At 38.1% G+C, this 18,039-nt stretch overlaps 1 protein-coding gene across 1 annotated transcript; it reads left to right on the top strand.

Annotated features, from left to right (window-relative positions):
* The first annotated feature begins 652 nt into the window (after positions 1 to 652).
* LOC146313083 (14-3-3 protein zeta/delta-like) lies at positions 653 to 15,775 on the top strand. Its single transcript, XM_084739292.1, has 7 exons — positions 653 to 789; positions 2,236 to 2,376; positions 4,236 to 4,540; positions 7,633 to 7,756; positions 9,621 to 9,784; positions 14,003 to 14,098; positions 14,250 to 15,775. Exons 3-7 carry the CDS (start codon positions 4,250 to 4,252, stop codon positions 14,322 to 14,324), a joined length of 750 nt encoding a protein of 249 aa, XP_084595418.1. The 5' UTR covers positions 653 to 789; positions 2,236 to 2,376; positions 4,236 to 4,249; the 3' UTR covers positions 14,325 to 15,775.
* Positions 15,776 to 18,039: the final 2,264 nt, after the last annotated feature.

Below are 18,039 nucleotides of genomic sequence, written 5' to 3' on the forward strand. Positions count from 1 at the left end.
AATAGAGACATATGGCAAGTGGAAAATATCAGTACAGTTTAAATGGATTTCAGAGCAGAAAGTAACTGGTTTAGAAGTACCCAGCTGTTCAAGATATAACATATTTTAATAGTAACTGCTGCCTGAAGCTCTTTTTGAAAACAGACACAGATAACAACATTTTTAGTATTATTATTCTCTTTCCGTATTTCTGGACCTCTGCAAACCACACTAAAGTTTTTGGGTTTTTTTACCCATTACAGGATGCCTTTTCCTACATATAATTATAGTCTTACATATATGCAAAAGAAAGTAGATTGGAATATAGGAGTCTGTCCTTGAGCATATGTACATTATAAATTATACAAGCATTGTGAAAAGTATAACATTCGGTAAGCTTCAAAAACCATATCTGTGGAAAAGAGGGTCAATAGGAGCATTTACCATGGGCACAATGATATAGGTACAACTTTCTTCTGTAAAATTGTATTTCACAAAATGATGAGAAAAAACATTTCACCAGATAACGATATACAACCTATAACTTTATACTGAAACATTTTTTAAGTCTTTTGTAAGAGAAGTCAAGGCACATAAGTAATGTGTGATAGCAGAGGGACTAATTGAGGGCTATTTGCAGGACTAGTGGAACAAGATAAACAGGGGAGTGGGCTATTCTGATGCAACTACCGATCAAGCCAGCAAGAATGTACTTCAGGCTCTATGTAGATATGTTGTAGATTTACTGTGAGACCCGTTAAAGCAGCTGGATATCATCTTCTTGGTAACAGTAGGATTCAAAGTTTTAAGGTACGTAACTTCAAGATTAAAATTTGTGTCATGCACCTGTTAGAGGTCTCAATAGATTCACCCGCTGTAGAACTTATATAGGTCAAAACATTATTTAACATTAGTCCCATGATAATACTCACTGATATTATCAATAAAAAATTTATCACACCATGATGCAACATATTAATGTGTGTACATGCCTATGAGTCGAGCTCTCAGTAAAAGCAAATATAAATGGAGTTTTTTTTTTTTTTTTTTTCAATTCTTAAATTTTAGCTCGTGACAATTGGGAAACCGAATTGAGAAGCATGTCATATCTAAGAGAAACAGTTTCCATAGCAACCAACATTTACTAGCATTTAAGGCACTTAGATAAAACAGAGAGGGAGGATCACTTTAAGCAGTGGATCACTGAGATCTATTGATAACAAGAAAGCTCTTATTAGTTATTTTCATTACCATATACAGTATGTGTTAGTTAACTTAGATATGTGGGCTACTGTAGGGCTTTTTCAGTATTTTGCTTTATTTTTTTTATTTCTATCTTTTTGTTGTTGGTTTTGCTCCTGCTCAAAGTGATACAGATCTTTGGTAAATAGGACATGAAAATGTGCCTTGATTGTCAGTCAGTGAAGTAAAAAAATAAAATAAAATAAAATAAATAAATAAATAAATCCAGACTCGTGTCTAGAACGAAACCCTTGATTTACGAAGCTCTCGCGAGATTTGCTGGGATCTTTTCTTCACCTTGTACAAACCTTATACAAACTAATTATGTTTTATAATACACCAACACTGTAGTTAAAATTTGGGTATGTTTAAGGGTAAAAAGCACTTGGTTAGGGAAATATGCTTTGGATTATAATGATCACTCTCGCGAGAAAATTCGCGGGTCTGGGGTTCCCTTCTAGACCACCCTGAGACAGTCGTTATGAGCCCGTCCTGCCGCACTTCCGGGTTAGTTTTTGTTCCTTTGGCCTGAATATTTTTTCAATAAAGGACTTATTTAATGATTCATTGTGAAACTCTGAAACAGGACTCAGTTTTCTTGCCCCATTTTCAGAGACACTGACTTCTACTACTATATGTAGCGGTAAAATGTGAACTCTTTCTGGTCATACCTAAGCTAAAAATTAATCAACTACATCTCCCATGCGTCTTTGCTGTCGTTGCTGGACAAACGCTCATAGAATGTTTTTACATTCATTCTCATAGATATTATACGTCTATGTTCATACTAGAGGAAAACTTTGTAGATTTAGAGTTTGATGATTTAAGAAGCACCAAATAAAAAGCGACAGTGAACCAAAACGAACAGATAGTGTGTTCTATAGGAATTGTTTACTTAATTTATTACACAAATTAGACAGAATTAGAATCATATTGCAACTGAAAGTTGAAAAATCTTTAAAACTGTCCATTGACTTTAATTTTTTTTTTGCCTGGTAAATGTGGTTGCCCCAGCAACCCGGGTCTGACGTCATCCGTCCCGGTGCGACCCTGCTGCTGTGTCTTTGATTGGAGGGAAACCCCGTGGATGAGCGGGAGAGATCATCAGCTGTGCGGCCGGGAATCAGGAACAACATCGTCTAACGACACTCACAGGTTAGTTCACGTTTATTAACTATTCACCATCGGTGATATATTCGACGGAAAATCGTTACAAGTGCTCCGTGTGTTTGTAGGGATCGTTTTAATCCTGCACGAATCGTCGCTACTGGGACTGTAAGAGGAAACCAGTGATGCGCCGCTGCTCAGTCATTGTTCGGCGCTGCTCACTGAATGGGAAGCGCTACTGCACTTTAACCCATCTATTTCTTTTACTCGCTGCATTTAGAGGGTAGATAACGGGTGTGTCAGAGTTGCCTTTGTGAATTTAATAACCGAACATTAACGTTTAATGCTCGAAAAACCAGCTGCCTTGGTTTGCTTTCCGGGAAGCGAAAAAGGGCGTTCACTGTGGACTGAACTAAGCTAGGCTCCTTTCATTCCAGTTTAACTGATTCGGTGACAACATCATCACGTCTTATTCATGCATCTGCAGCGTTAATACGCGTTTATTCTCGTTAAAGAATGAAAACAACAAGGCTAAATCATGCATGAAGGGTATTATTTGACGATTTTGTACCCTTGTCGTACTCAGTTGGAGCTCGGTGGGCAGGTGAGTGTGTGTGTATGTGTGTGTGACGTGAAACTGGGTGGCCGACATTCCTCAGAAGGTTGCAGGTGTCTGCGTGCTGCTGGGAAGTCTGACTCACTGAAGATCCAGTGATTTTTGAGAGGCGAGTAGTCACATAGGTGTGGTATTTTATGGGATTGTACAGGGCAGATGGAAAACAATAATTTGCAGATACGTTTGATTGTTTCACTGCAATTGTCCTGCGGTTATCCCGAGATGAAGCAAGGAAACTGTAAAATCTGCAAGCTGGGAACCAGGAAGTAGCTACCTCTGGAAAAAAAAAATGGCGATTGAATTGGGCGAAATCAGGGGTCTGACTAGAACAAGCCAGTATTGACCTTATTTGATAGGTTATTGCACAGTTTTGCCACACCTGTTTTATTTTAATGCGTGTTTAGACTTTGTCCTGCTTTTAACTTCATTATTCCTCCTCACTACTTGGTGTTTTTTGTAATTGTATAACATATAGCTAAAACGTTTAGGCTTAGGGCGGCACAATTAATTACAATAAATTCACGATATGGCCAAGTGCAGTATCCAAGTTGCAAAACCAAATTGCAGTTTTTTGAAAAAGAACAAATCAAATGTATGAGAGAACAGCATTATAATGAGGTACTGTAGCTGCTCAGTTGACCTGGTCTAAAAATCTTTGTCTCCAGATAAAAGAAAAGAAACATTTTATTTTAATTGAACAAACACTGCTTTGAAAAGACGTTAATGTCGTTCATCCAGGAGAAATTCTTAATGTTAACTGGTTTCAGCTCTGTACAGCTGGTTAATAATCCAAAAAACATACCTACTTTTGAAAAAAAAAAATCCCAAGCATTGTGAGAGATTGAAGCACCGATTAAAAAAAAAATGTGATACTTAATGTGAGTGATAAGGACCAATCTTGTTTTACATGACATGTCTGTGTAATATTCTCCAAATATATTAGAGGAGTCAATGTATTTACTCCATTTATACTCCATTTTTACTGATTTTGCTTTTTTGTTATGTTCAAATGTCCTTTGCACTATAATGCATACCAAAAACCTGGTTTCATTGAGGAATCAGGTTGGGCAGGAAGTTGTACAGAAAGGACAACACATTTACATGTACTGTAGTCCTCCTTCCTTCAAGTAAAATGTTCAAATCCCTCCCCCCTTCCCCATCATGTTGCTCCTCTCGTTCTCTCCCTGTCTCTGCCCTCCCCCAATGCTCTCTCCTCTGTCTTCCTAATCTGTCTCCTGTCCCCTTTGTTTTGCCCTTCCTAACTCTGTCTCCTCTGTCCTTCCTTCCTCAGCCCACACAGGAGCAATGGCAGACCACGAGGAGGAGGTACAGAAAGCCAAACTGGCTGAGCAGGCCGAGCGCTATGATGACATGGCTGCATCCATGAAGATTGTTACAGAGAAAAAAGAGGAGCTCACCAACGAGGAGCGCAACCTGCTCTCCGTTGCTTACAAGAATGTGGTTGGGGCTAGGAGGTCCTCCTGGAGGGTGGTGTCCAGCATGGAGCAGAAGTCTGATGAGCAGAGCAAGGCTCTGGCCAAGAGCTACAGGGAAACAATTGAGAAAGAGCTGAATGACATCTGCAAAGAAGTACTGGTAAGAATTAGGGATGGTAGAGAGAGGCAAAAAGGGTGGATAGGTGGAAGGAAGTGAAGAGTAAATCAGATTGTTGGATGGGAAAACAATGAGAGGTGCAACAAACTAAAAGTTCAATATAACATTATTCCATCTGTTTTTAGGCACTTTCATGATTTACATTATATCTTGATATACACATTTTCTCTAAAACGAAATACCATATATTCTCAAATAATGTCAATTTATGATGATCTTATATACATCGCTGCATATTAAACTTCATGGACAAAAACAGATATTACTTATCTTGTCGGGATGACTATGGGTATTTTGACAAAATAAACACAATTTTTTGATAATCATCAGTAATGTCTAAATGGGTCAAGTCAAATATTACAGCAACTGGAAAACTGCAGAAGAAAAATGCCTCTGTGGCAGTCTGTGTTCATCCCTGATAGGGCTGCCCCGACTGAAGATTTTCCTGGTCAACTAATAGTTCAAGTCGTTAGTTGAGTAGTTGTTGCACCTTTGTGATATTAATTTATTTAAATTAGGGCTGAACAATTCATCGAAATGTTGGCAAAATCACACTGTGGCCTACTGCAGTCACTGTATGTTTACTGCAATTTAAGTAATTGTTAAAGGCAAATCTGTATCAAAACACCATTTTAAATTAAATGTTGTTCTGCCAAGGTGTTTTGTCATATTCTAAAGAACATCTCAAACTGCAAAAGATCAATTATGACTCTTTCTGTTGTGATTTTTTTTTTTTTGACCCAGTAGAAATTTTGTATTTGTAAAACTTTCTTAGAGTGGGCAGGCCAGTGGGACAAACACTACTGGGCATGTTCAGTGGACCACATACCATGGAAGTAAACATGGAAGCTAAAAAACTTTTTGATGTATGCACTAGGCAAGCAGTTCTCATCAGACTGAATGGGCACCATCTTTGTGTATGATATCCAGTTCATAATAGATGCATGATCTAAGGGGGGCAGTTTAAACAGAACAGCAGGAGCTAACAGAGACAATTTTAGAGCGCAATTCAAATGTGTTAGTCACCTGGCTGTTCTGACCATAAAACACCTTTTCTCTTGCTTAATATTGCTTGGCTTGAATCGCTGCTCATCTCTGTAAATATCCAATATCTGTGCCATTGATTACCCTCAGTAGTCAGGAAAATAAGTATTCCAATAATGCGTAAATATGGCATAGTGGTTGTGAACATGTGTCTTGGTCTGCTGGAACACTCACAGTGTGTGAGTTCATTTGTGAAGTCATCCTATCTTGTAGACAAGCGGTGCTTTAAGCAAATGAAGGCTCATTGCCCTACCAGATGTTTGAATATCATACAAGATGAATGTTAGTATTTGGATAGTTTGGATACATACTGTATTCACTGTAGAGTCACTGTGACTCCAAGACACAAAGCTATGAACATAAAAGGACAACTCCTCAGTGAGTTTCTGCATCTTTTTGGTTGTAAATTTGTAGTATATATATATGTTGTAGACAAGAATGAGAGTCTTGCATATGATGATGTTTCAAGGAGAACTGGATATGGCGTTTGAGGCGGGCGCGGCCCCTTTCTTTCCTATAAAAGTTGCTCAGAAAAAAGCCACTCGCTGAATGCAGACTGCACACTTGGACTAGAGATTTCCACCTGGTCAACTTCCGGTTTAGTCCTATGCTAACTTAAATGGGAATAAAATAATTTAATTGGACTTAAACTGGACTGAGTGGATTAATACTGATTGTGAAACAAGTCATTTTGCGGGGTAACAAGAGCCCGGCTGATTTATTGGCCCAATATGGGCCTGTCACAGATATGTCATATCTAGGTTTGTAGTGTTGGCACTATACTGGAACTTTCTAATTTCAATGCAGTACCTTGAAAATAGGCACTACTTGATACAATCTTTGATAACATGGGATAATTTCCTCAATATTGAGGGCATAAAATTTTAGATTTTTTAGTAAATGATTAATATAACAAGGCGATAACATGAAAACGGTACTATGTAGGTACTGCAGCGATGTGTATTCCAAGTCATTGTCAGAGAAGAACGAGCGAGAAAATCCAGCTGGTACAAGAGTATTGATAACCATGAAAAATCAGTGTCTGAAGCATTTCAAACACTCTCTCTCACTCTCTCACACACACTGTAATTAAAAAAAAAGAAAATTGCAGAAATGCAGATTAGGGTTGAGGAACAGTTGTTGTTAATGTTCAGGCCATTAGAGTTGATGTTTTGCTAAAGCCATAATGATGCAGTGTAGCTCAGTGATATCTGGAGTATCAGGTAGGTCAGGTTTAAGCAAGTTAATTAGCATATGATGTGATTGCTAAGCTTTGCAATCTTGGAACAGTTTTCACATTACACCTGGTTGTCACTGCCAAACTATTGTTTACCGATATGCGCCAACATGAAAATTACAGATTACAGAAAATGCTTGGAGTGATTTAGAATTGGCACAATTTATTTTTATTCTGTAGTTTGTGTTCCTTCCTGCCACTGCCATATGTATATGTTAACTTATTTAACATGTTAAATAAAGCATATAATATACTTTAAAATTATTTAAGAAAACAGCCCATATTGGTACAAAATTGTTGATAAATCCCATATGGGTCTGGATGTAGTTATAATGCTTAATTAAAAAAAAAAAAAATTACAGCCACTTCTTTCGCAATTATAGTCCTTTTGGCAGCTGTGTATTTCATGATTTGTAATTACACATTTTGGCCACAAGGTCAAATCAGCCTCACAGCCTGGCACACTTCCTGGGGGCTTGAAGAGAATCGAAGATATGAGGTGAAAATAGCAAACATGTCTCAGAGTAATGCGGTAAGACTTAGAAAATGACAGGCAACTATGTTAAGCTTAAAGGAATGCAGCCTGCAATGGTGAGAATGCTGTTGTCCTTTAAAACAAATATGCGCACTGTTTTTTTATTTTTTTATTCACAGGTTTCAGGTTGCACTCTTAGATTTACCTCCCCAAATAATGTTGTTAATGTTATCTCATGAACTGACAACTTGTTCAGATGTGTATTGAGTTGCACAGTTTTCACCACTAATGTTTTACACTTTGCACACTTACTTGCAGCAATTGCTTGATGACCATCTGATCCCCAAAGCATCCCCAGCTGACAGCAAAGTCTTCTACCTGAAGATGAAGGGAGACTACTACCGCTACCTGGCTGAGGTGGCCACTGAAGCGTCTAAGGATGGTAAGTGAAGCAAAGTTAATTTTTTTTGGTCAAGGAAAAAATCGGATGACACAAGGAGGTCGTTATGCTCAGGGTTCATGAGCAGTACGCAAGACACACCAAACACATAAAGAAAAAATGGTGCCACCTGCTGCTAAAAACACACACTGCTGTGTGATCCAGCCCTCTGTTTCTATGGAAATAGTCACACATCTGTCAGTGGTGGGGGGCGGGTGTGAATGTGTGCTGATTAATGGTTCTTAACGATCCTCTTTAACATGAGGAGACCAGGCTCGCTTCAGGTGTTGTTTTGTGGCCCGAATACTGACACCCTCCCCATCCTTGACCTACAACTGTCAGCTGAAATGCTGGTGAGGGCTGCTGCTGGGTTGTCATGGTAACAGGAGCAGCACCAGGGTGTTGGCTGCTAGTGGTGGCCGGGAAGCATTTTTCTAATTTGTTTGGTGGCTGAGGCAACCCAAACTGTCTGTTTAATGTTTTTTTTTTCCTATTTCTCCTCCACAGTTTCAGATTGAGTGTGTTTCGGCAGTATATTTGCAGTCCTATAGAAATTAGTACCACTGTTTTGTCTCCATGATAAATCACCTCTTGTCACCTTTCGATTGGGCAGTTGGTGATACACACTCACTTGACACAGTCTGTCTTAAATGTATCCTAACAAATGCACTTATAAAACCTGGTGTTTCTTTGGTGTTGAAGAGTTTTTGTCATTGTAAAGCCACTACAAGGGGTTTTTAAATTGCATTTGCAAGATGACTGGCTTTTTCTATAAAGTTGTTCTCAATGCCTGCCGCTGGGTTGGATTCTCCTTAAAGCTGCAGTTGGTGGAATGCCTAAAAACAGCTGATTGTTGAGTCTCATCTCTAGGACATGAGTCGGGTTTCGTTTTCTCTGTCCGTCCTACCGAACGAGCAGCATGCATATCACTCACGCAACAGTTTACAGAGGCGAGCGTTAGTGAGCACAGACTGGCAGACAAACCTTTATCTGGTTTATTTTTATTTCTCACCCTGATTTGCAGCAGTGTTTAAGTGTACATGGCCCGTTGGTAAAATCATGATTGTTGTTTTTGGAACTACCCATAGTATAATACATGGACATTATGCAGAGCGAGTCTGTAATACACAAAATATTAACTTTTGACCCAATAAATATAACCACTCCTTTGCAATTTGCCCTCAGCTGTATGGAATTAAAATGAGAGAGTTCAGATTACATTGTAAATGTATTTTGTTCACTGTGTGGGTCTCATGGTTCAGCAGCGTGCTGTAGGTCCAGGTTTAATGTCCCCTATGGACATTCTATTTCAGTCTGTTAGGTATCGAGTATCAAACTAGTATTGTTTCAGTCTTGAGTATCATTTAGTTTTTGGATAACGTGATACTAAACTGGGTATTGGTATTGAAGTAAAAAAAAATTGTATTGTGACAGCACTTACCTAAATAAAAATCTCCTCCTGCTGCTTTTTAACTCTTGAATGTATGACTCACTGTAATCTTTAGCTAGGAAAATGTAAAAACAGCCTGATTTAAAGAGAATCTGACCTGGTTGCAGGCATTAAGAATCTACTTTGTAGAAACAACTAATCCTCTCACTAATGGTGTTTGCTTGTATAGGCCACATAGTATTTAATTGAGGCGGTTTCATAATCAGGTTAAAACCTCTTGTAGTAGCTTTAATGTACCTAGGTGAAAGGGTGGTTGTGGTTGCCAGGAAGAAGTCTGAGGAGTTGTTGCATGCAACATGATGCACATGCAGGTGGTGCACAGTGTAGTGTGCACTCCTGTCCAGAGTTACACAGTAATGTGAAGAAATCTCTTCTTTGAAATATCTGTTCTCTGATGGTCTGTCTTCCTATGTGTAGAAATCATCAAGCAATCAAAAGAAGCCTACCAGGCGGCCTTTGATATCAGCACAGAACAAATGCAGCCTACACATCCCATCCGCCTCGGTCTCGCTCTGAACTTCTCTGTCTTCTTCTACGAGATTGTCAACTCACCTGAGGAAGCCTGCAAACTGGCCAAGAAGGTAAGAACTGTTCTCCTCTCGCATGTCTGACATGTCTTATGTCTGTTTGAGCTTGATTCCATTTGTTTTGTCAATGATGAAATGTCCTGAATCTGGTGAAGAGTTTAATATGAGGTTAATGTGGGTCTGGTGGTCTGCAGGGTTGGGTTCCATTCACATTTGAACTGATATGGTACCGATTTCAGTATCAGTACCAAACAGTACTTTTTTGGGTGCTTTACTCACTCTTTAATAACAAAAATGTAATTTCACTTTTGAAAAATAAGTCTTAACTTCTAAAGTGCAACGTTATGTATGTTCAGTATTTTGTTATTTACAAAGAGACACCAAATAAAATTCTTCCCTCTCTCATCACAAAATTGTCCCTACGACCTGCCGTCTGTCAGTCTGTCACCAGGGCAGCACTGTTGTTTGTCACACAGGAAATGTGCAATGTCCTTCCTGTTATGTTGTCGTCATTGTTACCACAGCTGTGCTTGCACACTGTAATATTTCCCTGTTAGTGGTCTGTAATTTACAAATATTTGTATCATTCTGAGGTTTCGGACATGGTCATAAATCTCACCCACTGTGACATGCTAAATATCATGTTGGTAAGGAGTTTCAGACACAGCCCATGGCTTAGTGTTAGCTTTAAATGCTAGTAAATGCTAAGCCAACCAAGACAGTTACCACAGTAAGCAGCCATTTATCTCCCTTACAACGTGTCCAACGAGCTATTTAATCACCTAAAGATGTCATTGAAGTTCTTGTTGCCTCCCTTAAAGGTTTGTTGTCCATTTAGGTTTAAGTCACACTGTTTAGATGCTGGCTGCAGATGTGCTAATGTTAGCTACAGCTGCTGTGGAGGATTTAGCTTTCAGATTTGCCAGAACCTCGCAAGATTCTTCATGGTTTCCGTCAGAATGCTTGCTAACAGTGACAAGTGGATAACTGGATTGACAACATTAAACAGCGGCCCTCAATAACTGATGAAGGGACCTTTAAGGATGGCAATATAAATGTTCTTCAATGTTACATAGTAGTTAGATGTTGAATGTGACAACAGCCAGAGATGGATAATGGAGAAGAGAAACATGGACCACCTCCACCACATTTAAGTGATGACGTACTGTGTAATATATATTAAAAATATATATCTGAATTCACATTTTTCAACAGGCATCCAAGATTTTCATGCACAGAGTTCCTTTCTGTTAATATTTTTGATCCACTATGACACAATGTGGTCCCCTGTACACTCAGTGAATCTCTGTAGCGTGCATGGTCTCAGACAGCAGCACTCTTCATTATGTAAAGGCTTGTGTATTTTGCATTCTGTTCTTGTCCAAATTAGAAATTTGTCACGACTTTTGGAGCAGCCAAACTGCACAGTGATATTTTCTATACTCACATACATACATCATCAAATTACCCACTGAGCTACCGTATTCACAAATGTGGCTCACCTGGACTTTGGACTAGGAAGCTGCCACGGTCGAGTCTGGACTAACTAATGGGGTCATTTGCCTTCCCACATTCAGCTCCTCCGGGTAATATCTAAATAAAGTTGCAGTGGATAAAAAATAGTTGTCTCCTGACATCTAGTGAGGCTGAATGCTGTATAGTGCACCTTTAAAGACTGGTGTACTGAGAAAGTAAACCAGTTGAGCATATATACACAAATTGAGAGCCATAGCATCAATTATTCCTAAAGAATGCCTCTATGGGGCTGTGCTATCACAACTGTTACTGTAACCATTAGGGCTGCCCCCAATTAAAGATGCTCCCAGTTGACCAGTAGTCATCAATTCAAAACAGTAGTCGACTAGTCATCGCATGTTTATGATATTAATTTAATCATTAAAATTTATGTTTTTGTCAGAACAACCGGCAAGTAGACCGAATAATAATTGTTCATCTCAAGAGAGTATATATTTAGGAATAAATAACATCCAACTTCATAAAAACAAATACTTGCTGATGATGCATACTTGCAAATTAACTCGCTCCTCAACTGCTTCACACCTCTTGTCCTCGTCTGAACCCCCTGTGTTTTCATCGTCCCTTGGGTCACAGTCCAGTTGGAGCCGCTGTAGTGTTAAAACACCTCAGGTGCTGTATTCCTGGTCGGCAAACCAGCCTCTATCCATCTCAGGGACAGTGCCCCAGTCTAATAGATCATTTCAGCTATGGCACAAAATGCATTATGTTGTCTTCTACATACTCAGTCTGTATAGCTATAGCATAGTCCATAATCATTATCTGCATTATTAAAATTACACCAGACACTCCAAATGTTCCTTATTATCTTAAGCCTTATTAATGGCTCCTTGCAGTTTTGTGTTTTATTAAAATAATTTTTTGCCCTGCCAGTATTTATTTAAATAAATCTCTGATAACCAATGGAAATCAACCAACTCATTGTCTTGGAGAAAGTTAAATTAGAAAAATATAGTCCGACTCTTTGTAACACCTGCACTTTAACAGTCGAGGGTGAGTCACACAGCATGCTGGAGAGGCTGCGAGTCTGAGGGAGCAAATCATTACTACGAGTTTTGGGGAGATTCACAGCTACTGGAAGACGATCAGGGATAGCATATAACTTTTTTTGTTTTGTTTTCAGGTCTTATACTTGGGTAAAATGCCGCCACAACTTCTTGGCTTTCCTAAAGCATACAAAAAAAAAAAAATGATTATGTCAGGGTCCACCCACTGTAGAAGAATGGAAAAATGGTCATTTTCATGGATCAGTGTCGCCAGATGTAGGATGATGATTATACTTTTACCATAATTTAAACATACAATCAGTAATTCTGAAAATAGGCCAAATGTAATTTAGACATTTCCAAAAACCCACAATGAAGCCTTGTTTGAGAGCACCCAATTATATTAGCACCACACTGATCAAGCAGCTGGTAGAGCAGTGACACAGTCTGGGGCTTTTATTTTGACGGGCACGAACAGAATGTGTGGCAATGTAATGGGCTTGCTGTCTTGTTTAAATGACGGAGCCTCCCTGTAACATACTGCACATAGCATACTTTTGCCATTCAGTGTAGCATCCCTTTCCCAGGTTGTTTCTGTACATAGGTTGAAATATGATCAGTTTTAAGTTGCATTTAGTTTGTCCATCAAAAAAAAATCTCATGTTGTGATAAGATGCTTGTTAACATGTTTATGAGACTATGTAAGTTTTAAGAATCTCATAAGAAGCACGTTATAGCTAATTTATAAGAAATGAGCACTAATAGTTAATTGACTGCTTAATGTTGATAAGTGCTTCTCTTATAATAGAACTACAAACACATTTATAAAGTTTAATTAACTAATTATAATGTATTGTCAAACCTTTACTACATTTTGTTAAGATTTTTACATGCGTTTCTCCGTGCTTTATCACACATTTCTTAACAGTCAACTATGCATTTTGTGGCTGCAGGATCTTAAGTCTGAACAAGGCTTATTAAGGTTATTAAATCCTCGGATATCAGGTGACGGTGCACCAGCTGTACTGCAACACCCCTTCTTTCCCCTTTTTTTTGTATGATTGTTTGTTTGGTCTGTTTGCCTCCAAAAACAAAGTCTAAAATGGAAGATATTTTTTATCTGCTGACCTTCTAATTAAATAAAAAGAACTTAAAAACAAAACTGGAGACAGACACGATGCAACAGTTTGCTGCAGTAAAACTTTGCCGTGAGACAAACAGACGCAGAAGTTAAACAAATCTGGATGAGAAAATGTTTGAGGAGACACATCAACACAGGTTGTTTATTCTCCAGCCAGAACAGGAGGTGAGATTTTAACTGTCCCTCTGTGAACAGCAGTCTGCTGCTGGCTAACAATCGCCTGAAGAACTACAAAGTTCATTGCTGTTTTGCAACATTGTCAGCTGCTCTGTCTCGTTGTAGACTGTCTGTCTTCTCTTTATTCTGTCACTAATGCAAGCATGTGTCTGAATGTGTGTAGCTGTGATGATATCATGGTCAGCTTGTCTGCCGCGCGCATGATGTGACCATTGTGCAGAACTCGTGTGACAATGACCGGCGCAGAATCGGATATGTGACGCTGGTCACCGGTCAGGGCCGGTCATGCTGAAAACCGTCTGGTTCCGGTCTCTGACCGCTCGATCGGTGCATCCCTATTAAAAATAAATAAATAAATCTCATTTTTGGCGACTTTACATTTGCTTGCACACTGCTCTTGGATGCACTGATGGCTGTCTGTATCTCCTACAGGCCTTTGATGATGCCATTGCCGAGCTGGATTCCCTCAGCAGTGACTCCTACAAAGACAGCACCTTGATCATGCAGCTGCTCCGTGACAATCTGACAGTGAGTGTCTCCTCTTTGTCTTAAACTCCCACTTCCTTTTTTTTTTTCCCTTATCTCTGTACTGATTTTATTGCGTTTCGCAACACTGCAAAGGGGTTTCCCATGCTTCTTGCTGTGTTCTAACCATGGTATCCCTTGTTTCATATTGCAGCTGTGGATGTCAGACACCCAGGGTGAAGGCGAGGGTGAGGGAGAGGAGTCGGAGCAGGTAGCCGAGAAGAACTGAACGTCGGAGAAAAAATAAAAAAATAAAAACAAAAACACACATTTTTTACCTCTCACCAGCCTAAGTTGTGTGTGTGGTTGTGTTTGCACATACATGCACAGATATGTATGTTTACACTCCACTCACAATGTGTAAAGTACAGTATGTGTGTGCAGATACATTGAAGTGTGTGTGTTAATTGTATGAGCACCTCCACAGAGAAAAGAATGGAATAGATCATTTTTTTTGTTTTTCTTTAATTTTTTTGAAACATTACTCATTGTGTGAACCAGTGGATGTTTCTTTTCTTTTTGTTTTTTGTCCATGGTTTAGTCCAGATAAATTCCCTCCTTTAGATCTAAATCAGCCCCATGCTCTTTAACCTTATTCACTGTAGCAAACTGCTGCTGTTGCAGGAAAACGCAAACAAAAAACCTCTAACTGTAATTTTGATAATTTGTATCTTTTTACTTGAACTCGACATTTACAATCTTTGAAGCACGTAAACTGTAAAAAAAAAAAAACTAACTAAAAAATGGTCTGAATTCACTAAATTTTAGGTCTCATCTGACAATAGCTGATCATGTAGATGTCAGAACTTACCTTGGTGAAGATCTATTACCACATTGCTTGTATCCATCCCGCCCTGTCAGTGTCCAGTGTAGCAGGTAGTGTTTTTATGGATGGTACATGTGTCACAGCTCAGTGGGTTCTGTGTGCATTCAGGCGTACAGTAGGAAAGGGTTTCTGTCTGAAAGGCCACTTTTCAGAAAACTGTAGTTAAAGCTTTGGTTGATGGTTGCGTTGAAGGATTACATTCCATTTTTACTGACATCTTTTCATTATTGGTGAAATGTGAAGACTATGATTTCCCACAGTTTTCCATAACACATGACAAGGTATAGACAGCCTAAGGTAAAGTGAACAACTTGACAACATGGCTCGATACTGTAACTTTTGATATTTTACCTTTCAGCAGTGCAGAGGATACTTTTGCCATGTGCTTTTATGTGGCTTTCTACTCTTTTTCTATTCAGGTGTTTTTTGTATTTTCTTTTTGTGTATTTTATTCCCTTTGACTCTTTGATTTGACTCCTGGAATGTATGTGGTTCTCAGTAGTATGGTGTGAGGGTTAGCTGTGCTTCGAAACTGGCAACTTTTGCTTAGGATTTAGCTTCAACCAGGGTGGTTTACAGTAACATTTACCTTCCTTGAAAGAACATTGTGAAACAAATGACTGAAATGATGCTAATTATAAACTGATTATTAAAGTAACACGGTAGAAAGCTACGTTATGACCATTTTAGTAGTTACAAAGTAGTGCCAGTTTCCTCTAATTACAGTATCTTGGTTTTAAAAAGATGGAAATGCAGGATTCAGAATTTGCAAGTTACACTCTGAGTACGTTATTTGGTTATGTGCTTTCATGTAAGTGGAATTAAAACATTAAAATCAAGTGTGCTGTGCTCAATGTGTGTGTTTGCTCTCTGTACATTTGGAATGACATGTTTACAATATATCGGCGCACATGAGAAGCTGTGTCAGGCCACTGTAAGTTCATTATCAACAGCCACTGTTTATCTCGTCAGCTGGGGGTCGTGCCAGAGAATGTACCCATGTTAAAGCTAAGACATAAGCCACATTCATAGAACAGACATAATACATGACTCATCACAAATTGCAATTTGCAAATGTTCTAGTCTCATAAATATGTCATTTAAAACATATCAGTGTCTTAAGAAATTCAACTGTGGTAAAGTATGTAAAAAATATTGAAATTTGTGATGCCACAATTTTCCAAAAATTGGGTATCACTTTACATTAAGGTGAATAAATTAGCATTTGCTCATAGATAATAAGGACCTTATAAGATGCTTGTAAACAGTTTCTAAAGCGTCTTAAATGTCTTGAGAACTTAAAAGCTTCTCATATAATAGCATTACAAACATGAAGTTTAAGTAACTTATGATTATGTCATTGTCAAGATTTCTACATACTTAATTATGCATTTATTAATCGTTAACTGCATTTTGTGGCTGTAAGATCTTAAGTGTGAATAATGCTTATTAAGGGTAAGTGACCATTTATTATATACTTATTAATCCATCCAAATTGTTCAAAAGTTTCTTAAAAGTGTCTATAAATGTCTTATAATCTAACAATTAACATTTATATTGCTGATATTGGAACTTATATAGTCATATTAACACATACTGATGTTAATAGCGTCTTATTAGGGCCTTATTACCTACTTACTAACACAGACAACTTATTATAAGGTGTTACCAAAAATTGATTCATCTTCTTTGGGGTCCACACAAATGGTTCAGTGCGGCCCACAAACTTTTACATGAGACACAGAGTTGGATACAGTAAAGTTAATGTGTGGAATTTTTTTTTTTTAAACTTGTAGATGCACAAGTGGGTCGAAATGACTGAGTGGGTTCATTTTCTTGCATTTCACGTTTGTAATGAAAACAAGTTTTACTGAGAAGCTATGTTTAAGTTTATGTTGATCATTGCCAACATTTATGTCGATTTTGTGCCAAATTGGCAGCCACAAACATAGAACAATTTTGTTTTAAAATTATGTTAATGCCAACAGTTATATAGATAAATGCCAATTAATGTTGCCTTATATATAAGTTTACAGTTTTGAATCACCACTTGGATCTCTTGGAACATTTTATACATTATCAAGGAAACACTTTTCCCCCTTTGAATCCACCCTGTCTGACATCAGGCAAGAAACCTTTGTGAGCACTAAAGATTTGTTAGATTTTATACAGTAATCTATGTGAGGTTCAACAAAATCAATATCATGATATGCAGGCCCAAAGAAATATGTGTAACTGATTATTTCAGTAGTGATCCAGAGTGAAAATATGCAGAATGTTTTTTGCTTGTAATGTGCTAAATATTCATCTTGTTTCTGAGCAAAAATAAGCATACAATTTAAACAACCATACATTACATCAAACAGGGCTGAAATTAATATTTAGTACATTTTAGTAGAACCTTTAAGATTTCATTTCATCACCAACAGTTGAAATCAAGTCAATCAGCATAAAATGTAAGATACATGGCTACTAAAATAATGTTTCATCTCAATACAAAACACAAATACATTAATAAAAATGTTTATTTATATTTCTTGGTTCTGATGAATTAAAAATAATAAACTGTCAGAGTCTGCTACCTTCAACAAGGCTGCAGACTTCTGTTTTCAGGGGCAGCATGCTTTTCACCGACAACACTGCCCTCTGCTGATGCTTACGGCTGTGGAGGGCCATATTGAGATACATGTGCCATGACACACAACAAATGGTCAATTGCTCATTTTAAGTTTTACTGGCCAAATTCTTTTTAATCTATCTTTACGCAGACCTAGGAATGATTTTTCCAACCCCACTGAAACAAACTGATGACTGATGGCAATGTGCTAAGTCTCTTGACCTGATTTGTGAATAAATGTCAAACTCTATAATCTATTCCTCTTTACAGTCACACAGATAATAAGCACACTGCTGTTAACATTGTATTTATAAGCCTACCACGTTATACAGTATCAAGGGGTCAGTCTTCAATCAGTAGGCCCATTTCAGTGACATTTAACATTGACAATTTAGCTTTGATCAATATCCTTTAAAGACAAAAACAGATATTGTGGAGAGAGTAATGTGGCTCTGTCTTCCATTTTCACCCTGATAGCAGCTGATAAGGCTCCTCTTCCAA

This window comes from Lutjanus erythropterus, chromosome 16 (genome assembly GCF_056507025.1).
Source record: "Lutjanus erythropterus isolate fLutEry1 chromosome 16, fLutEry1.hap2, whole genome shotgun sequence".
In the NCBI taxonomy this organism is placed as follows: Eukaryota; Metazoa; Chordata; class Actinopteri; order Lutjaniformes; family Lutjanidae; genus Lutjanus; species Lutjanus erythropterus.